This window comes from Schistocerca nitens, chromosome 3 (genome assembly GCF_023898315.1).
Source record: "Schistocerca nitens isolate TAMUIC-IGC-003100 chromosome 3, iqSchNite1.1, whole genome shotgun sequence".
Lineage (NCBI taxonomy): Eukaryota > Metazoa > Arthropoda > Insecta > Orthoptera > Acrididae > Schistocerca > Schistocerca nitens.
In genome coordinates this window covers 693,656,724-693,682,862 of record NC_064616.1, presented here as the reverse complement: position 1 = coordinate 693,682,862, position 26,139 = coordinate 693,656,724, and the positions used below count along the sequence as shown (strand labels likewise).

The window sequence follows — 26,139 nt, the reverse complement described above, 5'->3', positions numbered from 1 at the left end:
AAATAAATGGTCTGATTAAACCAGACATAGTCAATGTTATCACTTTTTGCAATTGAGCTATTTATTTTTATGTAATCGACAGTAAGTAACAGATTTCTGAGGGTAATTTTATTATTCTTTTTGTTTGCAGTTCTTGTAACAACATGAGCAGGAACATAAAAATAGTAGCCTATGCTAGTTTACCACTATAAATTTCAGTACAATGCACTTTTCATAAACACATCATCTGAAAATGTAATGTGTATGTGTGTTAGGAACAACAGGTTAATGATTTCAATTGTAAGAGACAGTAGGCATGTTTCCCTTCTCTGTTCAATTTGTGGCCTTGATTAACTGGGGCAGACTGTTCGACTATGGGCTGTGGATGGCCCTGGTTAACTCCCAGAACACAGCAACATGCAGAGGCCTACAGCAATGGTAAGTTGCTAAAGAAATACAGCACCAACTGTACACTGATAAATGGAATGCTAATCAAATTCTGATATGTCTGGCATACACTGGATGTACAGAGCTGTCGAAGAAAATGGATGACTAATATTGATATAGCATCAACAGCATTTTTCCAACAGCTGTGTTTCACAGCACCAGAAGTTCTCATGTGTAAATCAGTAACAAGTCAGAATTGAATCTTACATATTTGTGTCAAGAAATAAAGATACTTCAGATGGGTTGGAAAACATCACACAGAAATATTTTGAACAATCTTGTAGTAAAGTACCCATCTGTGGGGGAAAAGGTTCATGAATGGACTTCAATCTTTACCAGTCTGCAGGACAAATGGGTCATTATCCTCCGCAACTACTTGGGTTTGCAACAAACTGTCCCATGAATCATTCTTTTTTCTTCTGCTAATACACTTTACACTGGTGGGTTTTACTGCACTCATTATGGTGCTTTCAGTTCAAACAAACTGCAGCCTTGGCAGTACACAGTATATGAGACATAAAGAGCAACTTTTGTCACTAAGCGAGTTGGCACTGTCTGTGACAGATGGAGACCAGCATTCTTTCTGCTCACATCAGCAAACAGAAGTAGTGATGGAAGCAACCACGTGAAAATAATCAATTCAGTCAGTTGTCATTTCAATCATTATTTATTTGTTCTTTTCGAGTGATGTTAGTCTGTGAGAACAACCGAATGAAAACTCTGCACAGACTGATGTAGTTTTGCACATTCACTGAGTTATTCATTCAATCTTTTCAAGTGAAATGAGTCTGTGTAGTGTTTTTGTCCATGGAAGAACATATTCATTTGTTTATTCAACTGAAAACACTCTTTAGTGTTTTAGTTGACTGAGCTATCAATTCACTCTTGTAAGTGAACACAGTCTGTAAAACAAAAGCAGTGGTATACCCAGAGGGTAGCTCTACCCTGGGAGTAGGTGAAAACATCTCACGGAGTATGCCAGAATTACAATAAGCATTGTATGTATTTATTTAATTGTGTACCAAACAGACTAATTTTCTTTTCATCATTTAAAACTGATAATATATTGCTGTAGATTAAGTTGTTCCAGTTGCAATTAACAAATAACTAATGAAGCAGATAGATGTATTACTGGTTGGGCAGAAAGTCAAGCGTAAAAGTTCCCTTAGTGGTATATGAGGAAGAAGAAGATGTGATGATGTCCATTAATTAAAAACCGTTTGAATCTTAGTTTTCTCAGATCACATGTGCACATGTGCACCATACGTGCTTCACTTCAGCCTCCTGCTGACACAAGAAGCACAGCCGGTACGGGGAGATGGCCAGCTATAGCAGAGGGCAGGCCTCCACACGGTGCCACTGGTTGGGCCAACTTCTCGCACCAGCTGCGCTCCTGGAGGCAGCAGGGGACTGACGTGGAGTGCTTGCTATGTGACAGGCCCTAAAGGCACTACCTGGACTTTGGAGACAAAAAACTTGAAAAAACATGTAAGTAAAATCACTCCAGCCCAGTGACTGAGTGAAAACATTCATACAACAGACCTAACTGTCAGACTTTTGTCAGTCAGTTGTCACATATTAAGCGACACCACTTAAAACTGGAGACTGTGCGATAAACATTCACACAGCTGACATGGACACAGAGACTAGCTTTATTTGACTGGATGGAAAAGCAACTAATTGGCCAGTCAGTTGTTAAAACTCATTGGCTGTCCCACCACTAGACAGAAGTGCCATGAATGTTTGAAATCATGTCCCTACTACTGAGAATTATCTGATGGCTATATATCAGGAACTGATGAATAAGCCATGATTAGGCAAGTATCGGGGTCATCTGATCTGACAGGTCTTCATTTCTTTATCTGGAGGGATATGAAAAATGCTGATTATGAAAGAGCTAATTACGAAACAACCATTGAATCAGCAGTGTGTTTCAGAGCAAGGATTGAGGTCATTTCTGGCACCACTCAGAACACACAGGAAGTCTTCAGACATACATTACAGCAATGATCTTGTATTTACTACATGCACTGAAGATGGGTAATGCAATTTCAACAACCTCTAGTAAATTCCAACAGTGTTTGTATCATTTTACACGACTTTCCCAGAACATGTCCATAGGTATTCCCTAGCATGAAAACTCAATGTTGTTGACCAGGTATTCCCATTTCAGATATGTCTATGTCTGTAGTGTTATTTGCCTCTTGAATTTGCAAAATCATGCCCATAGGGATTCCCCAGTGTGACAGGTCATTGTTGTGGACCAGGTACTCCCATTTCAAATATGCTTGTTGTGTTATTCACCTCCTGAATTTGTAAGTTTAATTTCATGAAAAAATAAAACACGTGTAAAAAAAAATCTGTTTAGTTAATGAAGTGTGGCTATCCTTACAAAGAATTGGATTTTCCTCTGAAATGATAATAGAAACTGTAAGTCAGTTAAATTAGTCACAAATGGGTATCTGTATTTTAATCAGGTAACCCCAGAAAGATTTTGGGTTTTGCATTAGCAGTTCAATTTAGTGCCACAAACAAAATATACAGTAAGTGAAATATTGCTATGATACTGAGCTCTTTTTTTTCCTTCAAAATAAGAAAGCAATTTTGAGAAGTTAGAAGCAGCACAGGAAGAAGCATCAGTTATACTAGAACAAAATAATACTTTTTACTCACCACCACCGAAAGTAGAGAATAATCTTTCAGAACCATCATTAGAAACGGAATAAATTTCTGTGTTCTACATTAAAAAGTAAACAGTGCCTTGAACACAAAAAACACAAAAATGTAAATTTTAATGCATATGTTATAGAAATAAACACATTCCTCATCTACTAAAAGATAAAATAATGATTGTCAAGGAAACAGGCTTATGATTAGTTAGCCCTGAAAAGTTACCTTAATGACCACATTTTCAAATGCGTCAAATGATGCCTCCAGTTTGACAGATACTTACAAATTGTGCTGCAGACAGTAGTGTGCCAAAAGCTGAGTTATTTATCAAGTAGCAGAAAAAATACTACAAAACATGCACTAAGTACCAGTCAGAACAACAAATAAATGCCAGGAAGAGGTAGCTTATTCTACTTCCAAGCAGCAGTTAAAAAACAACATGCCAACAGCAATTTATCTTGGTTAATTTCAGCATTTTACAGCCATACTTACATTTCACTTCCACCTCATTAAATGCAAGCAACAGATCATACACATTTACAATGTTAAAAGTACAAAGCTGAGACAAAAATAGGCAACATGCAAAATGTAACCATACCCAACATAAAGTCAACAAGAAGTCAACATTTTCACACCCTGGAAACATTTTCGCAAGTATTTTAATACTGACATGTTTCCAAAATATTTACTTCACACGCTTATACAACACAATGAAACTTTGAAACAAAAACTCAAATTATGCAAAAAAAGAATGAAATAGCTATTGCATACATCCTAAGCACATGACAACCCAAGTGATAACAGAAACAGAGAATAGGAAACGTCATTAATGCTGAACATACCTAACACAAAGCGATTAAGCAAAGTTATTCATCTGCTTAAGCATCTTTTACATTGCCCCTTTGGCTCTATTCCAAAAAATGATAATGTTCTATATGTTTTGACAGTGGTGTTCACTATATTTTTGCCTGCTATTGTGCAAATGACAGCAGTTACATACAATTTGCTTTTACAAGCCACATTCTGATAAAAAGAAGTGCCATCACTAACTGGTCATTAAATTTTGGTGTTTTGTTGCAAAAATATTTATGTGTGAAAAAGTAACATAAACACTATTTCTTTTTTGTGTGAACCACTTCTTTGTGCTTAATATTCATGTTTCAGCAGAATTGCCTTCAATCTCTAGTACAATAAATTCAACAGAATACAGGACATGCCTTACAGTTTTGTTGAGAAATTTATTATTTCCGCAACAGTATTATGACTTCACAATATTAGTTCTTTCATTTCAATAGTTTACTAAGTGGTAGTAATGCTAGAATTTCATTGTGTACAACAGTACATCCATGAAACAAGCGTTTCCATATGACACCAGTTTGACTAATATGAAGGGATGCAAAAGTGATAAAAGAATATAATGCATAATTTATCATCATATCACACTCTTCCCCCTACACTCATACTGGGTGTCTGTATGTCTGTAAACAAAACTTCTGTTTTAACATGACTGTTGGCCTACATAAGTAAAACATGTTTTAAATATTTGTTGTCAAGATATTGGTGTGTGTTGTTCTGAACGTGCTACAACAACAATTCGGTCTTAGGGTCTGCAGAAAATGAGAAACAACATATTATTGGCAGAAACATGGTACCTAACTAGATTACAAATCAGTGGCCCCTAATGGCTTACAGTGTCCCATATATAATTTTATTTTTCTCGCAACAGGCAAATAATCATTCTGACAGTATCAGTACTGGGAGTTTCTTACTGCAAACATGAGATTTATGCATATTTCTACCTAGCATGTAGCCACAGTATCTATTTTTAGCATGCTTTGTGTAATTAGCATTAAATTTATACACCAAAACAGTTAGTAGTGTACTAATACACTAAATGTCAATTCTAAAGTAACAAGAAAACGAACTAAGGAAACCAAAACTGCAGTAAAAAGCAACTACAATACCACAATACTATTCTGTTATGCACCATGAGCATTTCTAGCAAGATTACTTTCAGGTGCAGATGGTATGTTCTAGGTTAACTATTCATCAACATATGCGGCTTTGTTGTAAGGTTTGATAAAAGCTTACAGGAAAATTATCAGCTATTATCAGCTGCTTAAAAGAAGCCTGTCTAGCAATCCATTACAAATAGCTAATAATGCAGGCAATCAAATAATTATAAAAACAATTTTGCACTTTGGAAACGGTGAGACAACCCTGCTTTTTTAAAACATATCTAGTGTTTTCACATACACCCCACAAAACAATACACTCACAGAGCACCAACACACTATTCTAGAAATGCACGGAACACTATCCTCAACATAGAAGCATTACTTTCACTGTTAGAGTTCAGCTGTAAGCTGCACTTCTGCACTACATTTATCATGCTAACACAAAAATATTATAAACTGGGATCAAGGTTCGAAATTATTTATTTCTATTTTTTCAATAAATTGAAGGCAACTGGCTGAAAAAGCATTACTTTATATTATATCATCAATACTGTAAATTAAATTAAATGACAGCCAATATCTGAATGTAGAATGTTATATGAGGAACAATAGTAGTAACAGTGCTACCAATTTAAACCCTAAAAATTGGTAATTTTGTGACATCATCTTTTAATAATTACACTATGATAAGAATATAAATGTGCATGAATTTGCTTGACTTCCAAAACATTTTAATGGTATATGCACAGATACTTTTTTGCAATATTCTGTAACATTTTAGTTCCAGTTACTCTAAGTCCTGGGGATTTTGGTTTAATAGCTACTCAACAGGGAGAATTCATTTTATAGTTTTAAATCAAATGAATATTAATATTTTCACAAACCACTAGCATGACCACATCATCTTCAGACTTTTCTGTACGTGACACATGATGATGTGTAAATTGTTGGTAGAATATTTCCATAAACAGGTAGCACTTTTGTTGGAGCCATCAGTGTATATCAGTTTGAATGATTGTTTTATTTCATGTTTCAATTTTCAGATGAAGAATGGCCTTTCTCATTAATGATGCCCATTCCAGAATATGACATTAATAAGGATGGAAAATCAATAACAGGCAATAATTATGTCTATGAGGATGAATCACGACATACATAATTGTCTTCTAGTGATTAAGTTGTGGTCAGAAACAATACCGGTGTGTGTGTGTGTGTGTGTGTGTGTGTGTGTGTGTTTTAGCGGGTGCGCGCGCACGTACGCACCCGCATGCGGGCGCAGGTGCGTACGTGCGCGCGCGCCTGCTAACAAACACACACACACACACACACACACACACACACACACACACACACACACACACACACACACAGCCATGAGTGCGTGCACTTGCATACCACTAAATATGTCTGTATTACACTGCCTGATGAAAACTTTAAAAGCTGAGAGGGTATGTGATGTTATTTCAGTGATTAAAAAATCATATCAAATGTACAAAGGGAGTAGCACCCATCTTATCAGTATAACATTGCATCCCCTCTGGTCTGGATGCATGCACTGATTCAGTTAGGAAGGATGACATAAAACCAACGTATCCTCTCCTGAGACAAGCTGGTACAAAATTGTTTAATTGGTGCTTGAAATTCTGGATAAGGATTCTGGGGCAGAGTTGAGTTACACATATGTTCTATTGGGGGTAGATCTAGAGATCTTGATGAACATGGGAGTACCTCAACACACACAGACAGTTCATAGACCCATGTGAAATGTGTGTAGGAGCACTGATCTTTTGAAAAATGGCATCATAATACCAGCATATGAGAGGTAACACATAAAGATGCAGGATGCCCTTGATGTACTATTAAGGCGGCACAGTTCCCTCAGTCACTACAAACTGTGATCTGTAGTCATACCTGATGCTCTCCACACCAGACACCAGCAGTAATATCCCTGAGCCTCTCCAAAACATTGGAAGAATGGAACCTCCACAGATTGCAGCCATATTTGCTGATGATGCTCTCCTGGGTAATGCAGATCTGTAATTCACTGCTGAACATGATATGATGCAATTCATCAGCAGTCCATACATCACAATCACATCACCACTCCAAACACAGTTGTTTTTGTGTTGTGGTGTTACTGGTAGCCAATGAACGGGTGGTAATTCCCTAGTCCGGCTGCTGCAAGTCTGCAACCACAGGTGTGGTATGATGCAGATTGTTGCAATGAGTCCATTACTTGTTCCCGAGTGACTGGGGCAGATGTGAAGGAGTTAAAAGTGCTTGGTACATAATACAGAGATCCTCCCTTGTGGTGGTCACAGTGTGTCAACTGGAACCTTGATAACTAGTGCACCTGTTCTCACAATCCCATATAATCCAACATTAGACCACTGTCATATCCAAAGGCCCCACAAATCTGGATACTGCACAACTTTACCAATTGGGCAAATAGAGACCCAGAATGAGGCCCCTTTGCAACTGCATCAGCTGCTGATAATGCTGCCGCACATGAGTATGTGGCATCTCCATATCATTTACAGAGATCATTCAACATCTGACACTGTTCACGCCCCTTATATAGGCTACAAGATTTGGTAACTACACTAAACTCAAACAACACTAATGCACTCTGGTGGTCAGTCTATGTGTCACAGATAATTGTAGCTCAGTCATTTACATTCCAACTGATGGGTGTGTATGTATCCGAAGTTACACTTGCGTCCAACTATGTCAGACAGTGTCTTTTGTTAACAATAACGGTCCTTAACATTCCCTTCAGAATACTACCAAAAGTACCCTTAAACCTGTTGATATCATCAAGTGGATTTACGTCTTCCAGGAAGTCTTCAATGTAATCACAAATCTAGCCCAACTCTGTATGGTCATCTGTTGTTCATTACATAACAGTGTAGAACTTTACTGAATGTGTTCTGAACATCAAGGAACACATCAGTGTGTCATTGTCTACAGTTCTCTGGACTTTACAAACAAATAGGGTGAGCTGTGTTTCGCAATTTCTCTGTGAACAGAACCCATGTCTTTTAAGGAAATTTTTTTTTAAAGGTCACAAGCTTAAAGTGCGTTCCATAATCCTACAACAAATAGACTTCGAAGATCTCTTTCTACTATTCATTAGTGTTTTCCCCAATTTTTAGTTGTGATGTCCCCTGTACTTGAAGTTTATTTTTATTTAACTTTACAGCCATACACGCTGGCCGGTGTGGCCGTGCGGTTCTAGGCACTTCAGTCTGGAACCGCATGACCGCTACGGTCGCAGGTTCAAATCCTGCCTCGGGCATGGACGTGTGTGATGTCCATAGGTTAGTTACGTTTAAGTAGTTCTAAGTTCAAGGGGACTGATGACCTCAGATGTTTAGTCCCATAGTGCTCAGAGCCATTTGAACCAGCCATACACCCTACCAGTAGCCGCAGTCATCGGGTACGTAAGAGAGTGAAGTCATTTGTGCCACCTGTTTGTGAGGTGTGTATACTTTATTTTGCATGTGAGTGAATTTTAACTGTTTCCACCCCACATTTTCTGATATGGAAAGTCAGGAGCAGTCCAGTATTTGCCTAAACCAAAATGGGAAACTGCCTAAAAACCACACTTGTGCTAGCCTGTGCACTGGCCACAGGCAATCTGCTGAACAGATTTGATCCTGGTCTGGCTCAGCTTCCTGTCTTGTACGGTATTGTATTGCACGTTATGCTATACAAACAGGTCAGACTGGCGTCAGAGGTATACTCCTACAATTGTGTGTAGCTGTCCCATAACGAAAACTGAGTGATACAGCTTTTTTCAATTGCTGCTCCAATAATACACAGCAAACTACTGCTAGAGGGTGAGCAAGTTCCACTCTAGAGTGATTTTAGTTCACCTTCTACTCCACAATTACTTTCCAAAACTTATGGCATTTCAGTGTTCATGTGAACATTTAAAATGAGAAGCTTATTAGAATCTTATGCAGTGAAACCATTTCAGAAGACCTAATTCAGTATTTGTTTTCTCTTTGTCACCTTTAATTTCAGTGCCATTATGGCCATTTGGTGACTGAATAGCTGATTTTGATCCAGTTGCTGACTTCACATAAAATTAAAACTTATTAGGATTTTTTGGTCAAATTGATTGGCAAAATTTTAGTTTGAAATTCCAGAATGCTCCTTGCACTGACTTTGGTTTCATTTAGATTTTGTTTGTAAAACAGGGTTTGACTTCGCTTAAATCTGTGATTAATATCTCTCTGATTTTATAGCAACTTTCTAACATGGCTATTGAATCCAATTGTCTTTCCATCCCCCACAACTCTGCCTGGCACATACATGTTTCATTGATTTCATTAGGGGTCCACATCTTTGTCTCCAGAGATAAATACTCAGTGTACACTGCTCAGACACTCCTTACAATACCAGTAGTCATTGACAGTATAACAGCCTTATATTTGAACGTGTGACTGCCTTCAACAGCAAACGCATACTGCCACCACCCATACCTGTAAAATTCTTGACTGGTCTGACAACTGAGGTGTTATATTCCAGTCTCACATTTTCTGTCATCCAGTACCATGTTAACCCCTTTCTACAATTTGAAAAAAGAAGAAAGTGTTATATAGACTTTATAAGGTTGATGAGCATGCCCAATTTTTTCATCTGCTATTTTATCTGCTGTGTTACCTTTTGAGGCTGCATACAAGTTTTCTCTCAGAATGGTGGATTTATTAACTGGGTGAATTCTAACATTATCAGCACAAATAACTGAATGTTCTGTATTTTTGTGATGTTTCACTCATAAACTATGGAATTTATTTACAGTGTCAGTCTTCAAGTATCGTCTCTAAAGAGGACCATTTCCTGAATAGTCTGAATAGAGTGAAGTCATTATATTGGTTAGCCTCTAAGGATTTTAGATATCAACATTATTTTTATAGATAAGCTAAGTTTGAAATGAGGATATCACTACAAATTTTATTACAAAACACACACACACACACACACACACTGCATATTAGAATACATAAGTTTCAGTATGTCGCATTTTGCAGCTCTCAAATATTGAAGAAAAGACATTTTAACACTTAAGCTGCTGTTCATTTACTAGCTGACTAGTTTAGGGCTTTGCCCATTTTCACAAGGCCCCTATTACAGAGAACAAAATTTGTTATGGGTGGATGTGGATAAAAAGGTATCAGTGGTAAAATGGTTCACATTGTAACTAGTTATGCATTTGTATTTAGGATATGGCTGGTGCGTACAGTTCTATTTATGTCATCACACTTAAATCAGTATGTATACGATAGCATGCACTACCAATATGTAGGGAAATTCCGCATGTAAAAACAGGATTTTTCTGTGGTTCATACCTAAAATTCTATTGATGATAGAAAGGCAGTGTCAAGTGTTTTTGATAGCCCTTGGGCTAGGGACCATTTGTATACACAACAGAAGGATCATCTTACTGTAACTATCGCACAATACAAGGTCAAAGTTCAAATATTACACACTTCCTCCAGCTTGGGCAAATGGAACAAATCAGTTGGTTATTTCTGCATTAAATGTGGTCTATAGTGAGCTTTGAGGGGTTTGGGCTTATGGAGGCACCATTTAGTTCATGGGGAGTTCCTGAGAAAACCTGAAAAAAAATTTCACAATTTTTCACAATTTTTTCACTGTCAGCAGGAGATATCTACATAACTAACTGCAACAAATTGCTCAAATTTTAACAGTATATTCTCTAGGCATTTATTTAGAGGTGTTATCTTCCCAGTTTCAAAAATCTTTATCCATTATCAAGAAATACCACGAAAACATGGTTTTTGCATACCAAAACTGAACCAGGGATTCCGAGACGGCTAAGCACAGCAAATGGCTGAAATTTTCTTGATATCTCTATGCATTCCCAAGATACAAAGGTTCAAAGTTACCTTACTTGTACACACACACACACACACACACACACACACACCCACCCACCCACCCACACACACACACACACACACACACACACACACACACACACACACACACACAAAATCCGCAGTGAGGTGAAAATGTAGTTTATAAAGTGATGCAGCACAGAGAAATAGGCTGTAAAGTGACTCTGTTATAATCAGAAGGGTTCTGGGAACCCCATCTTGTAGTTCTGAAGCACATGCAAAATTATTTTTGTCATAAAATCCGGTCTGAGGTGTAAAATTAGTTTTGCATTATTTCAGTGTCACACAAGAAAACTATCAAAATTTTACTACCCCATAAAGTTCTTTTCATATATGTATGTGTGACATGTCCTGCTGTAGCAGGGAAAAGAAGGGAACCAGTGGAAAAATATTCCTATCGGAGCACAAAAAAGGCAAATATGATGCAGTTTGAAAGACTGACTGACAAGTGGAGTGCCAGCTGCCTCATTTTACCTTCCTCAGAGCCTTTAAAAATTTCCCAACAAATTATGGCATGCAAACATACTCACTTTTTTTATGCTTAGGGGGAAGCAGATAGTGGCAGCAGGAGAGAGATGGGAAAGGAATAAATACTGGAAGATAGTATGCAGTGGTTGTGATATAGGAAGAGCAAAGGAGACAATGGGAATGGCAATGCGAGAGAAAGAGAGGGATACAGTGGCAGTGGAACGTAGTTGACAGTGATAGAACAGTGCTAGGAAAAGAGTGAGATTATGCCAGTGTGAGAGGAATAAAGAGAAGGAGAAAGTGGGAGTGGGAGAGAGCCAGTAGTAATGAGAGACAGATTCTATGATAATGACAATGAGGAAGAGACAGATAGTGACAGCAAGAACAAACAGCAGCAGTGCAAAGGAAAGAATGAGATAATAGCAATACGAGAGCAAGAGGGAGACAGTTACAGTGAGAGGTGGTGGTGGTGGTGGTGGTGGTAGTGAGAATGGGCAAGCGAGAGAGAATGGGTATGAGCGACTTACAGTGATGGACTACTAGGTGTCAGCATGTTACAGTTATGGGAGCTTGTGGGTGTGAGAGGTGAGTTCCATGTTAAAAAGGGTATAAATATGTTCACATGCCAAAACCGTTTGGAAAATTTTTAAAGATGTTGAGGAAGGTAGAATGAGGCAGCTCGTGCCCCACTTTTCAGTCAAGAGTCTTTTAAACAGGAGAATTTTCACCTTTCCGTGCTCAATATGAGCATTTTGCCACTGTCTGTATCTCATATCTGTTAAAAAAAAATTCACAGATCTAATTACATCTTACAGTATTACGTTAATGTATTTGCATAATACATATTGCTCTTAATTGCGTTATCTTCATTATCCAGCATGATGTGATCCACATGACAACAATATTGTGTACATAATGGAACATTTGTTCTTAGTGAATTACGCTGTGTGTCACACTGACTTATTTATCATAGGTGTTGTCATATTTGTTACAGATGTTGATGCAAAAAATTTTGTTATAATGTTTTATATAATCTATGATATATCCAACTTATTTCGTAATATCACTAACTAAGTTCCATGTAGACACAGTGTTCCATCACATGACAGTTGTACAATAACATTCCACTTCCTTTTCAAAAGTATTTAAGAGGGAACATATTATTTCGCTAATATTTCAGTGGGATCCACATACAATAGTATTGTTGTGCCCTTATAATTTTCAGTGTATAGTTTGTAGTATTGATTTGGTGATTAATGCAGGATGGAGTGCCTTTAATATGCTGATTAAGGTGCTATAGAAATTTTTTATGAATTTTTTGCTGCACAATTCTGTTTGCTCATTTAGCATTTGTTGTGTATGCTTAGTAGTGAGAATGTACATTTGCATTTCTTTTAAAATGTCCATTCATTGACCTTTGAAGACATTATTTAAAACAGTGAGAGTTCTTTTGATATTTACAGCATAGCATTCATTCCCTCTGAGGTGTGTGCCGAAAGCTGAAATGTTAATTTTGCTCCAGTTTACGTGTTCTCTATATCTCATTTTAAATTATCTGCCTGTCTGTCCAATGTAGGGTTTATGGCCTTTTGTAAATGCCAGAGTGGTTATATCATTGTGTTTTATCTATTTGATGAGTGATGTTGGCTCTTAATGCAATGACATAAATAGAACTGATCACACCAACTATATCCTAGATACAAATTATATAAGTTACTACACTATGTGATCAAAAGTATCCGGACACCCCAGAAACATACATTTTTCATATTAGGTGCATTGCGCTGCCACCTACTGCCAGGTACTCCATATCAGCAACCTCAGTAGTCATTAGACATCGTGAGAGAGCAGAATGGGGCGCTCCGCGGAACTTGCGGACTTCGTCGTGGTCAGGTGATCGGTTGTTACATGTCTCATACGTCTGTACGCAAGATTTCCACACTCCTAAACATCCCTAGGTCCACTGTTTCCGATGCGATAATGAAGTGGAAACGTGAAGGGACATGGACAGCACAAAAGCATACAGGCCAACCACATCTGTTGACTGACAGAGACTGCCGACACTTGATCAGAGTCGTAAAATGTAACAGGCAGTCTTCTATCCAGACCATCACACAGGAATTCCAAACTGCACCAGGATCCACTGCAAGTACTATGACAGTTAGGTGGGAGGTGAGAAAACTTGGATTTCATGGTCGAATGGCTGCTCATAAGCCACACATCACGCCAGTAAATACCAAATGACGCCTTGCTTGGTGTAATGAGTATAAACATTGGACAACTGAACAGTGGAAAAACACTGTGTGGAGCAATGAATCATGGTACATAATGTGGCAATATGATGGCAGGGTGTGGGTACGGCGAATGCCCGGTGAACGTCATCTGCTACCACGTTCAGTGCTAACAATAAAATTCAGTTGTTCGACACATGTCATTCTGTAGGGCTTCATCCATATATAGTGTAAAATATGTTGACAAGACATTCACTTGTTGCAACAATTTATGTGTCCAACTTCTTCAGACTTGGAACCATTTCTGCTCAAATATCCATACTCACAGCAGGTGTATGCAGATATGGGGATCAATCCTGTTTTGCATTTTCAACTGAGTTTGTAGTATGTCACTTGTCACCAAACCCTGTATACTGCTCTTTGCTCGTATGAAAATGATAGGAAATATCTTTGAAAAAATGTCCCATGTTTCCTTAAATTGGGTGTCAATGAGCAGGCGGGTGCCAATGAGCAGTCTAGAACTCAGGGCCGGTTTTTCATGTGCCACCCTGTACTAGTACTACTACTACTACTACTATTATTATTATTACTTACTGGTCTGTGTTGTTATTACCAATGACCTTAAGATTTATGCAAATCTGGCTCAAATTATTCTTTAACTTCTATTTTTGTTATTATTATTATTATTATTGTTGTTGTTGTTGTTTATATTATTATAATAATTATCATAATTATTTAAGTAAACTGTAATTCAAAGATTTATGTACATGTAAAACCCTGAAGTGATGTAACAGAGGGCCGAAATAAATAATATATTATTGAAATATTTTATTTCTGATAAAGTGTAAAAGAAAATACTTAACAAGGAGATATTGGAACCAATAATAGCTTCAATGAAACTGAAAAGGATTTCAGAAAATGTGAGAAACCGAGGTATGAAAAATGGTAATAGCATCTGGAAAATGACAGTGCTACTTCTTAATATGCATCTGATCTGTATAATAACTTGACTCATCTACATAAAAAAAATGGTGGCTCATGCATCACAGGGTCAAGAACAACATTATTTGTTTGCAACAAATGTTGGTTATGTTTGCAACAAATGTTGGGTCCCTCTAACTTTTAACATAATGCATTTGAAAACGGTACTAGTACGATCAACCTCTCAGGCACCACTTATAATTCCTGGTAATTGCACATAAACTTTCCCATGGCTAAGAAGTCAATATAAAAGTCAATAATGCTAGTTTTGGCATGAATATTACAAAGAAAAATAATGTCGAACCGTGCTCCCAGTATTTCTCATACCTGCTGCTTGTTGGCGCAACCTTTCTGCCCGTGTTGTACGGGGAGGAGGCACGGGAGGTGCATTTCCACATAAGTGTGACATGCTTCGTGCAGCATCCATGCGCCGTAGCTGACTGTCTGCTCCTACTGCTGCCAGATGGCCTGTGCTACGTGACATGCTTTGGGAGGACCCCAATGCCAGGCGCTGTCGTGGGGCAGGTGTAGGAACAGCCACCTGGCGCCGAGGGAATCGAGGCTGAGACAGCACATCCAGACGAGACATCGACAGCGCCCTACCTGGCGAGCGGCTCGGTGCCCGCCGACTGCTGGAGCTGGGTGTTGTATCACGAGGTGATGGTATCGTTGGCATCAGATCTGTCTTGCGTCGATTAACTCGTACAATGGTCTGCGCTGCATTCTGCTGCTGTCCATCTGCTTCTTCACCTATGTCAATAGTTCTCATTAGCAACAGTGGCGTGAACTGATGCAATTCTAATTAATTAATTACATATATATTTAAATATTACACCCAGTTTCCCATTATTCACTAGGCACACTCAAATAGCAATTCGAAGTTTATCAGCCCACTGCTCAAGATTGACCAATCCCATAATGTAGATATAAATGTGCTTCATGGTAATAAATGTGTTTCATATCAAAATAAGTTACATGATATAACATTACTTCAATTTTACACTCCCCTGTGTTTCGTTTTGTAATAAGGGCAATTTCACCTATCCAACTAAGTAACTGTACTTGCTTTCCTCCATTTTTTGTGATATTGATAACGCAACATTGCTGCAAAATAAATGAATAACACAAATATTTCACAAAACTGAGATATGAAGGCGCTATTTTAATTATGAATGTGTATACACTAAAAGTATATGTTATGGCATTATATGGCTGTGACTATTGTCATACTAATGTTTCTTTTACCGGTAACAATAATTCATTTATACTGATCAAAAATACTGTATTTCTTGTTGTTGATATATGAGAGTTATTACATATTAAAAGTTGGTGCATGCCACATAGCAAGTTAGCAAAGCCAAAACATTAACCATTCATATACATTACACACATAAACAAGCAGGATAATTTAGGTCATACATCACACTAGGCAGGCGTACAAAAAACTGAAAGAAGCACATAATTTTTCATCAGATGGTATAGTAAAGTTCAAAAAGTTGTTTCCAAAACAAGCTAAAACTTAATTAACACTGGCAGAAAAGAATCATTCACAAAACAACCTATCTACAACAATAAAAGTGGAGTACAGTCAGATTCTTAAGCAGGTCAATCATTAATCTCATTCCATATTTCTTTTACATGCCATAAAGTTTCCTACACAAGTTAAAAAAAGAAAGAAACAGGGTGAATAAGAAAGACACAAACTATGTCAGCATAAAAGAAATGTAAAATAATTACTTCCAAGCAACAAAACGTAAAGCTCACAACAGGGATTTAAATGTAATTATATTTTGTGGTACATGCCTACTGACTGAACTTATTTTACAGATCATGCAAATTGAATTATTAGGTGGCAGATTTCTGCCTTGCAGGAATAAAACTAGAGGAGTGAGCATCTCTGCACATCTCAACTCACCACCAGCGGAGCCGCTGAAAATACTGGCAATATTAGAGGAGGGTGTTTGGGGGGCACTTGAAAAGCTACTTCCATCTTTTTTCACTGACAAAGTAGAGTCTAAATCAAGTTTTTTCTGGGGAGGAGCCACTAAATCAGAGCTATAAACACCAGAAATGCTTTGGGCACGATGAGTGGCAGTACCCACAGGTTGAGGAGATTCATTCCAGTGGAAAACTTCGTACATTGAAGTGGACATTTTCATATCTGAAAAAAAGGGTTGAAGATTGGTCCATATTAATAACCATTTTTGTCATTTACAGAGTGGATGATCTGATTTCTGCAACACTGAGTAATGTTCTGAAGTCACAGCAGTAAGATATTCTTGAAAATAGCAATATACCAATGACTACTGAATTCACCAGAATGTAGGTGCTCTGATAGTCTTGATTTAAACGTCTGTAACAGAAAAAGGTTTTTAAGTTAGGTAACTGTAAATCAGAGCACCACTATATTAAGTGTTTATAATGCACCTTGGTGAAAATAAACCACCCCATACCTTTATCATTCAAATATCAATATATAAATGACCTCAAAATTTCTTTGAGAGTGCTGCACAAGAAATTATGATCACATATACTCTGTCCTTGTCATAAAATGCATGTGTTGAGGCTTACGAAATACTTACACTACAATAAAATGTAGAAGGAGAAATGAGTCATATAACTGACACAGAAGGCAATAACAATGCTGGTAAAATATGCTGTCAATTTATGTAGTTTTGATACGATTTTGCCAAGAATTTCTAAGTTGAATGTAACAGTCAGCATACAGAGTGAGAACAAATGGGTAAGACTATAACAGAACTTCCAGCAACAACAAGAATCAACATCTCGTGACCCACACATAAATATCCTTTCTGATGTTATTTTACTACCATGCAGGCAGTGTTTGACGAAGTAGGATATGCCTACTCCCCATTTCATTTATTCATGCTTGCTCATCTCATCATCTCTTGATATCTCATATACACCTCTAAGGCAATGCACTTGAAAGAGATAATGCCTGATTTATAATTACATGTTACTACTCTTTTCTGACTAAATGGTCTGCTTAATACAGAATCTCAAATAACTCATTTTTCCACAAAATAAGACACTGTTAACATGTATTTTGTGAAAAATCAAACACAGGTTTGACTACATCATTGCCTGGTAATTAAAATGTGTTTCCCAGTGAGAATGAGAATGAATTATGATCACCATCAAGGAATATAAGCTGCATCTTTGTACGCAATACGGAGATCATTTCATTTCATGGGAAATTTTGGTAACCACCAGTAACATTCCTTGTACAACAAATGTTCGTCAAGCACAAACTCTAAGCAAACTAAGTCATAAAAGATGCAGAACAACAATATCTTCTGACCAACAAGAAAATACAGGTGCTTTGTATTTTATTCAAAGAATACATACATACAATGACTGAATGTATCCAAAATATGTCTCTCACTGACAATAAAGTTTGTTGATTCAGTGGGGAATTATTACGTAAATAATGAAGTTTTGGCACTCCTGAAATGCCTTAAACAAATAGTATTAGAAATGTTATAAAGGAAAAAAAAACTTAATATAACACCCCACAGTAAATTTTCATTTAATCCTACCTCTGGGTAAATTTCAGTACACTTTATGTGCACTGTCAGCTTTCACAGCATAATGAACAATCAATTAGATTTCAAGCATGCAGCTGTGCAAATTCATACTCTACCACTAATATCTTTGGCTTTGTCCCTTCTAGCCACCCTCAGAATGAACCAAGAGACTTTGATATGGTGTCAAATGTGGCCATACATGTTCCACTGTGGCAGTACTGAGCATGTGAACCTGTACCACAGATGCTGGTCAGCAACAAATACCTTGCAGATGTATGCCCCTAAGGCAGGTGGAGGTGTTCAATGCATCTTTAGTAGTGACAGAACCATGCTGATTTCTCTGCAATTTAATTATAGCAAGGGCCAGATTACATGCTTTGCCCAAATTAAAGCAACTCTTATAATTTATTAAATCTTCCACTAATCAAACCTTTGTGGCTTTCTTAAACATAAGAGTCCCAAAACAATGAGTAGCTCATATCTTCATATCACTGTAGTCCACAGAGTGACCAATATTTATGTGCACCACCATGGGTGGCCGTGCATGTTAAAGCGACTGCTTCCAGGACAGGGAAGTATGATTGCCCTGGATCGAATCCACATGATCGATTAACTACAAGTGGTTGGTGTGTTGGCTGGCCTGGATGTGGTTTTTAGGCAGTTTCTCACATCACATTAGGTGAAAAGTGGGCTGGCTGCCATGTCCTGCCTCAGGTACATGCTACGTAAACATTTAGAACACTCTCTCACACGTGCATGCAGCATTTACACTATGTGCAGACAGATTGGGTACTCTGCATCTGCCATTTAGAGGGTGGGGGGGGAGTTCGGGTGGGGGGGGGGGGGCAGGGGTGAATAGGAGACTAATGACCTCAGCTGTTTGGACTCCTTACTCAGTGTCACCATTTGCAAAATGCAACTCTTTGATATCAGCCAGCATCTGTGGTGTAGACTTGCACATGCAGCACCTCCAGGATGGAGCACATAAGGGCTCTCTTTGCACACTGTCGTCCATCTCTTGGTTCACTTGAGGATAGAAGAAAAATACACTCCGCACTCTGTCTTCAGGCCACGAGTGGCCAACTGGGACTATCTGACCGCCGTGTCATCCTCTGTGGAGGATGCGGATAGGAGGGGCGTGGGGTCAGCACACCGCTCTCCCAGTCATAAGATGGTATTCTTGACCAAAGCCGCTACTATTTGGTCAAGTAGCTCCTCAATTGGCATCACGAGGCCGAGTGCACCCCGAAAAATGGCAGCAGCGCATGGCGGCCTGGATGGTCACCCATCCAAGTGCCGACCACGCCTGACAGCGCTTAACTTTGATCTCAGGGGAACCAGTGTTACCACTGCAGCATGGCCGTTTCCAGAAGGAAGATACACAGCCAAAATAATTGAAAGAGTTGTAATTAGAATGGTTGCACGGCCTAAATTTAATAAATTATCCAATATGCTTGTTCAAAACATGCATATACTCTCTTCCCATTTTTCTCACTTCTCTGAAAGCTTGAGGTCCATCACCCGTTATTTGTGTGTGTGGATTTGGCAGTGCTACTTATAGCAGGAAGTTGCCCTTTTATCTATTTTCATTTGGTTTGAAGTTTTAGTACAAAGTTTGTAAGCAGTCTACATTATCAACAAGAATAACATCTCCACAAACACCTTGTAGTAATATTTTCTTATGCTTCTCTCAGTTTTATTACATTCTTCGACACTGCCTTATCCCAAGTGATCAACACTACTTATATCTTCTGACTTAGGTCTGATGACTTCACAGAAAACGTAATGCTCTATAACCAGCGTTTCCTAGTAGCTGCTACTTGCTTTTAATTACTATATTTACAAATTACTTCTGAAAACTGAAAATAATTCAGTTTCTTTCATCTTAAAGTTTTATATGGGTCTATATATACACATGCTAAAATTGTTCTTTTCATTACTTTTTTGGCAGTTTTAACTACTGCAGAAATTTTTAAGAAATTTCACACTTCATACTGGAACAGTTGCTCCTTAACTTGCACCAGAACATGCAAACATGAATGGTGATATAAGCACAAACAAACTGAAAAATAATTCTTGAAATGCTTGTCATAACAATCACAATAAATGTAAAGACAACAATTTAGGCATGTAGGATGGACATTAGGAATACAGCTCATGTTCTTCCTTATGCAGTTGTTTCTACCTTATATGACTCAGAAAGACTCAACTCTACGCAATAGCATGAACAATAAGTGGAACACATTCAGGGTAGTGGCTCATTGAATTGTTTTTTAAAGTACGTTATGACACAGGATTTTTTCCCTTATTCTATTGGTATCACAGCATCTTAACTTGATTTTTTAAATGTAGCATTATATCTGCAACAGGAACATGGCTTCAAAAATGTCTGCCTTCACTTGGCACACAAATATTTTGTTGTTTAACTGTTTCTTGCTCAGATCTGTACTTACATGCACAAATCTACTGCATAATCAGCTTGCATGAACATTACATACAAACTCTTCCACTAGAAGCAGTGACAGCATAATAACAGTTATCTATCTTTTACATGTGATCACCACAATAGAAAATGGTTTATTCATTTATACAGCTTGTCAATTTATTGAAAGATGAAATGAATGTATGAACACAGTTTGTTAACTGCAACATGTGCAACTAACCTTCACCTGGCTTTCGGTCTAGGCCACTGGCAGATGTTGCTCTCTTCTTGCCAGTTCCATCTAATTCTCGCTCAGATGAACGTCGAGTGAGTGGAGTAGCCGTGAACATCATTACATTACTTGTTGAAGTTGCTCTGTTCATTGAAAAAGGTAAAAGTCACAATAAGATAATACAGTAGTGTTACTCATACATTTTTATTATGACAGCCCATTCAGGCCAAAAGATAATGTTTTATACCATATCGTACCACATATTAAGGTGAGCCTGCATTCCAAACAGCATTAAGTAAACATTAAACCAGCTTAACTGCTATTTTTGCCTATGTTCTTAAATCTGCTGACAGTTTGTGGCCAACTCGGTCATGGTTTTATGTAAGAATCCACAAAATTAAAGCCCACATGGAGTGTTAAGTTTGTCATGATTATTTTGTGATACTTATGTGACAAATGTTAATTTTGCTTGTACCACTTGAGAATGACCAGGCCTAAACTAGTTATGAAAAAAAATAAATTACAACTGGTTTTATCACAAACAAAAAAGTGAGGGGAGAGAGAGAGAATCCACCCCCCCCCCCCACCCCCCCCACACACACACACAGACTAACTGAAAGTAGATTCCAGTTAGTTTCCGTTATGAGTTTAACTAGGTAATGGATTAGTTCAAACTCTCAACATAAAAAATAAAGGTGTTAAATACACATTCTATTATCACATAGGAAAGTCTTGGCTGGGATGTAAATAATAACTGAGGTCACAGAGCACTAGCTACCTTTTAAATGAAGTGCTGAATGCCAGGCAAGCACATAAAAACTACCCATGAATGTTGACTTTTTTGTTGAATAGAGTGGTGAGAGTGAGAGAAAGAGAGAATGGAGATAAGTAAGGGGTAAACAGAAAGAAAGGGAGGGGATGCAAACTGGCTGAAGGAAGAGTAAATAAAATAAATAATGCAAGAAATGATATTATGATTACTGATGTGATGGAGGAAGTAGGAATATGGTATTCTTGAGTATTGCTCATCAGTATGGGACCCTTACCAGGTTGGATTAATAGAAGAGATAGACATGATCCAGCGAAAAGCAGCGCGATTCGTCATGGGGACATTTAGTCAGCGCGAGAGCGTTACGGAGATGCTGAACAAGCTCCAGTGGCGGACACTTCAAGAAAGGCGTTACGCAATACGGAGAGGTTTATTATCGAAATTACGAGAGAGCACATTCCGGGAAGAGATGGGCAACATATTACTACCGCCCACATATATCTCACGTAATGATCACAATGAAAAGATCCGAGAAATTAGAGCAAATACGGAGACTTACAAGCAGTCGTTCTTCCCACGCACAATTCGTGAATGGAACAGGGAAGGGGGGATCAGATAGTGGTACAATAAGTACCCTCCGCCACACACCGTAAGGTGGTTCGTGGAGTATAGATGTAGATGTAGATGTAGATGGTTAGTTTCTTATCACAGTCAACACGTCAACGTAATTGTAGCAGCAATATCTATTATGTTTCAATTAGTCAACAACTTTCACATTTTGCAGTAATGAGGAAAAATATCAAACAGAATATGAACACACCTTTCATGTTATTTTACATTTTCCTAACCATTCCAAATCTAATGATCGACAAAATAATGTATATGTCCAACCAAAGATGTACATGAACTTATATCCCATAGTATAATATAACCAAGAAACAGCACTATTACAATTTACTACCTATGATTCGCTTTTGCCTAGTAGTTGGGTCTTTATCAAAGAACACTCATTGTTTAATATGTGCACTGTTCAGCAACTGACCAGCCAGATGAACCGAGGGGGCTACCAACAGTGTCTTCTCAATGACTGTTCAGCAAATGTTGCTGTGTACAGGCTTCTGCAGGAGGTGCCCAGTTCATGCATCCATGCTGGCTGCTCTTCATCAGTGACAAAGGCTGGAACTTCCAAGACAATTGGACATCCACTGAGTGGTGACAGGTGGCCTTTTCAGATGAACCATGTCTTACACTCCATCGGAAAGATGGCCATTGGTGTGTACGCCATGGAACGTCTGAAAGCAAACACCCTGCAACAATTGTCGGAAGGTTCCAAGCCAGAGGATGGAATGTTATGGTCTTGGGAAGTTTTTCGTGGCATTTCCTAAGTGATATCATCATTCTGGAAGGCATAATGGAACAACACAAGTATCCATGTAGCCTTGGGGACCATTTTCATCTCTGCATGCAGCTGGTTTGGCCACCAAACTCCCCTAATTTAAACTCAATTGAGAATCTGTGGGTCCACCTTGATCGGGCTGTACACATCATGGATCCTCGACTGAGAAACCTAGCACAGCTGGCTATGGCACTGGTGTCAGCATAGCGCCACATCCCTGTTGGTACCTTCCAGAACCTCACTGACTGTCTTCCTGCATGTCTCACAGTGATCTGCACTGCGAGCGGTTGTTACTGAAACCAGTTGACAGGTGATCACATTAATGTGACTGGACAGTGTATGTGCATAGACAGTTAGAGCCACTTCATTTCTGGATGTTTCTCCACACCTAAATATTAATATTTCTGCTAACAACTAAGAAAATGCAAGTATCACAGATGCTGAAGACACTCAAATTACAGGTCTGTGACTTTCACAACTGTCCATGGACCATGTGGAACCATGGAATGTCATGTTGCAATGAAACATCTGCAGGCTACAATCAATACCGTTTTGATTTAATTATCACACAAATATGATTTTTTATGTTTCAGTATAATGCGCTGTAACAGGGAGCAGCAGAAATGGTGGCTGGAGGGGCAACTCTCCCACTAGAGTTCTCACCTTACTCCTAAGTCATCAAAGATGGCATGAATGGTGTGCAGAGTTGCCACATTAACCATGTTAAAGGCAGATACTTCATAGTTGTTACTTTTTATGATGCTATCTGGATTATATCTGTGGCATAAATGATGCTGTGGCAACAGAGTGTGCTTAGAATCATGACCAAGATGGACTAAGCCAAAAGCTTATCAATGGCACTTAGAAAAGGGAAGACTAGGTATGGGAGGACTGATCTATACCTCGCAGCTGCCACTTTTGCTGCTCCCTATTATACGACAGCATTTCCTTCCATCATGTAGTAATCCAAGAAGACACTTTTCATCCCAATAGAGGGTCAAGCATACCCTCCTCACATAAAATTATAATTCCTCAGTAGTAGACACAGGTTTTGTTACCAATGAACCTTATAAGAAAGACACCACCTTGTTCCACACAATACAGAAGCTGTTCACACTAATCAACACATGATTGTTTCAATTTGGAGGTTACCTGCCAGGAAACCCATCTGGCACGCATACTGTAAAATTGAAAAAAAATCATGCACAATGTTGTATGCTGAATCATGACTAACATTTACAGTCACTACAATGTTATCTAATGTCAATAAGCAGTTTACCAACAGAATGACTTGTTAGCAACTTCTTGTGCCTGACCTGTATGAGATGTATCGAACAGTAATATCACAACACGTATGAACTTGCAACTCCATTTGTAGACTCTCTGCTGTGACAAACATGTATCACTACACTGGAGATCCAGGCAGCAATGAATTTCAATAGATTGAATTCCCTTACTGCCTAGAACTAAACAACTGGATGCTTTTGATCTGTGGTGTAAATTGCTAGTAGGGTAGCTATCTTTAAATAGTTTCTCTGCTGGGGTATATGCATCTGCATAATACTGCCCTCTTGGGCACATACAGCATACTCTTAGAAACATGCATACCAACTAAAGGCTATAGATATCATTTTTCACTTTTTAATATACATTTACAGATTTAGCTTGACACTCCCTTTTACACAAGACATTCCATCCTGTATTTTACATTAATGTAATGATAACATATGAAAACTTCTTTTCATTTTAGTATGACATTCTTCATTACAGTTTCTAGAGGTGCTAAGGACTGCTGCGATGTTAACAGAGTGGACTAGGGCAATCAGAGGCTATCATCTGGGCTAAGTTGAGAGGTGCTGCCCTTACTTTCACAATGTCCCATGAGAAACTATAAACATTGATTGCCAATTCAAGCATGGATTCATCAAACAACACTAGATGATAAACACAAGCAGGTCCTACCTGGAACATTTAAATGGTCTCACTTGTGGAAAAAATGGAGATAAGATAGAAGAATTTGTGCATACAATGAGATAGATTAATGTGTATGTATACAATCTTAGAAGCAATGATTACACTGTGAGTGTCCATGGGGCGAAACAATGTGCCCTAGCTTCATTTCTCAGGTGGTGAGTTGCCAGCAGAATGTTCATGTAAGGTCAAGGCTAAGGTTCCAAAAAACATTACAAAAGCAGTGTGTACAGCTTCTGTATTGAAGAAACTGACCCAACTCTCCAGGAAAGCACTGAATCCACATGGCAAAACGATGTGAGTAGCGCTTGTTGCCCATTGCACGTGTTGCAGAAGCATGTGCCCAGCAGTTTCCTAACACGGTTTCATTTGGCATCATGCAGTGCTCATTCACTGAATGAGGGGCAACAGGCACATGGCCCTGCCATGTGGAAAAGGAAACATGGACTCCATATAGCTTAGTCACAACATAGTGGCACTAATGAGCCAATCAAGCAACGGAACGCATTTAGAATTAGAATTTCTCTTTAGATGCCAGCTTTCCATTTTACTATGCCGAAAGTGAATGCTTTATACCTGAGGTTCATCAAGTATTACCACAGTGACTCAGTATGATTATGTGCAACTGAACGTAAAGTGATAATCAAATACTGAATGTTACTGAAGATCACGGAATTAGCTGTGGAAGTCTACATTTGTGTCAATGAATGTTGATGAAACAATGTTTGCATTCTGTCTGCAGCTAGAACCACACAGACATTAAGACATATTTTGAGCAGAGCAAGTGAAAAAGATTAATTATGACAAATGTAACAACTGATTATAAATGCCTATTCTGTTTATAATAAACAAAATAGTTACAATCCAGCTACACTGTAGGTTCTTGCGAGTAAATTGAGCAAATGAACTAATAGGACTCATTCCAGTTAATATTATCAACTGGAATGAACACAGAGAGGAAGAAGGCACAAGGTGTTGTGGTTAGCAGAGATGGGCCTTATTTGATTAAATTTCTATCTGGATAATTATTCAAATAAGTAAATCATTCAAACAAATTTATTCATGAATAAATTATTTGTAACTTACATAATGAATAATGTAAAATGCCACTGTATTTTCTGCATTTACTTCTTGTAT

General features: G+C 38.2%; 1 protein-coding gene across 25 annotated transcripts in view; it reads right to left on the bottom strand.

The window, feature by feature from the left end:
• Nucleotides 1-26,139, bottom strand: part of LOC126248660 (MAP7 domain-containing protein 2-like) — a 421,589-nt gene that overhangs the window by 54,629 nt on the left and 340,821 nt on the right. For 22 of the 25 annotated variants that reach the window (XM_049949858.1, XM_049949865.1, XM_049949867.1 and 19 more), the window contains 3 exons: nt 20,876-21,009; nt 16,580-16,825; nt 14,992-15,414 (listed from right to left, as the gene is read on the bottom strand). In XM_049949858.1, coding sequence (XP_049805815.1) covers nt 14,992-15,414; nt 16,580-16,825; nt 20,876-21,009 — 803 coding nt within the window. The remainder of the gene's footprint in view (nt 1-14,991; nt 15,415-16,579; nt 16,826-20,875; nt 21,010-26,139) is intronic. The other 3 variants (XM_049949872.1, XM_049949870.1, XM_049949873.1) reach the window with 3 other exon arrangements.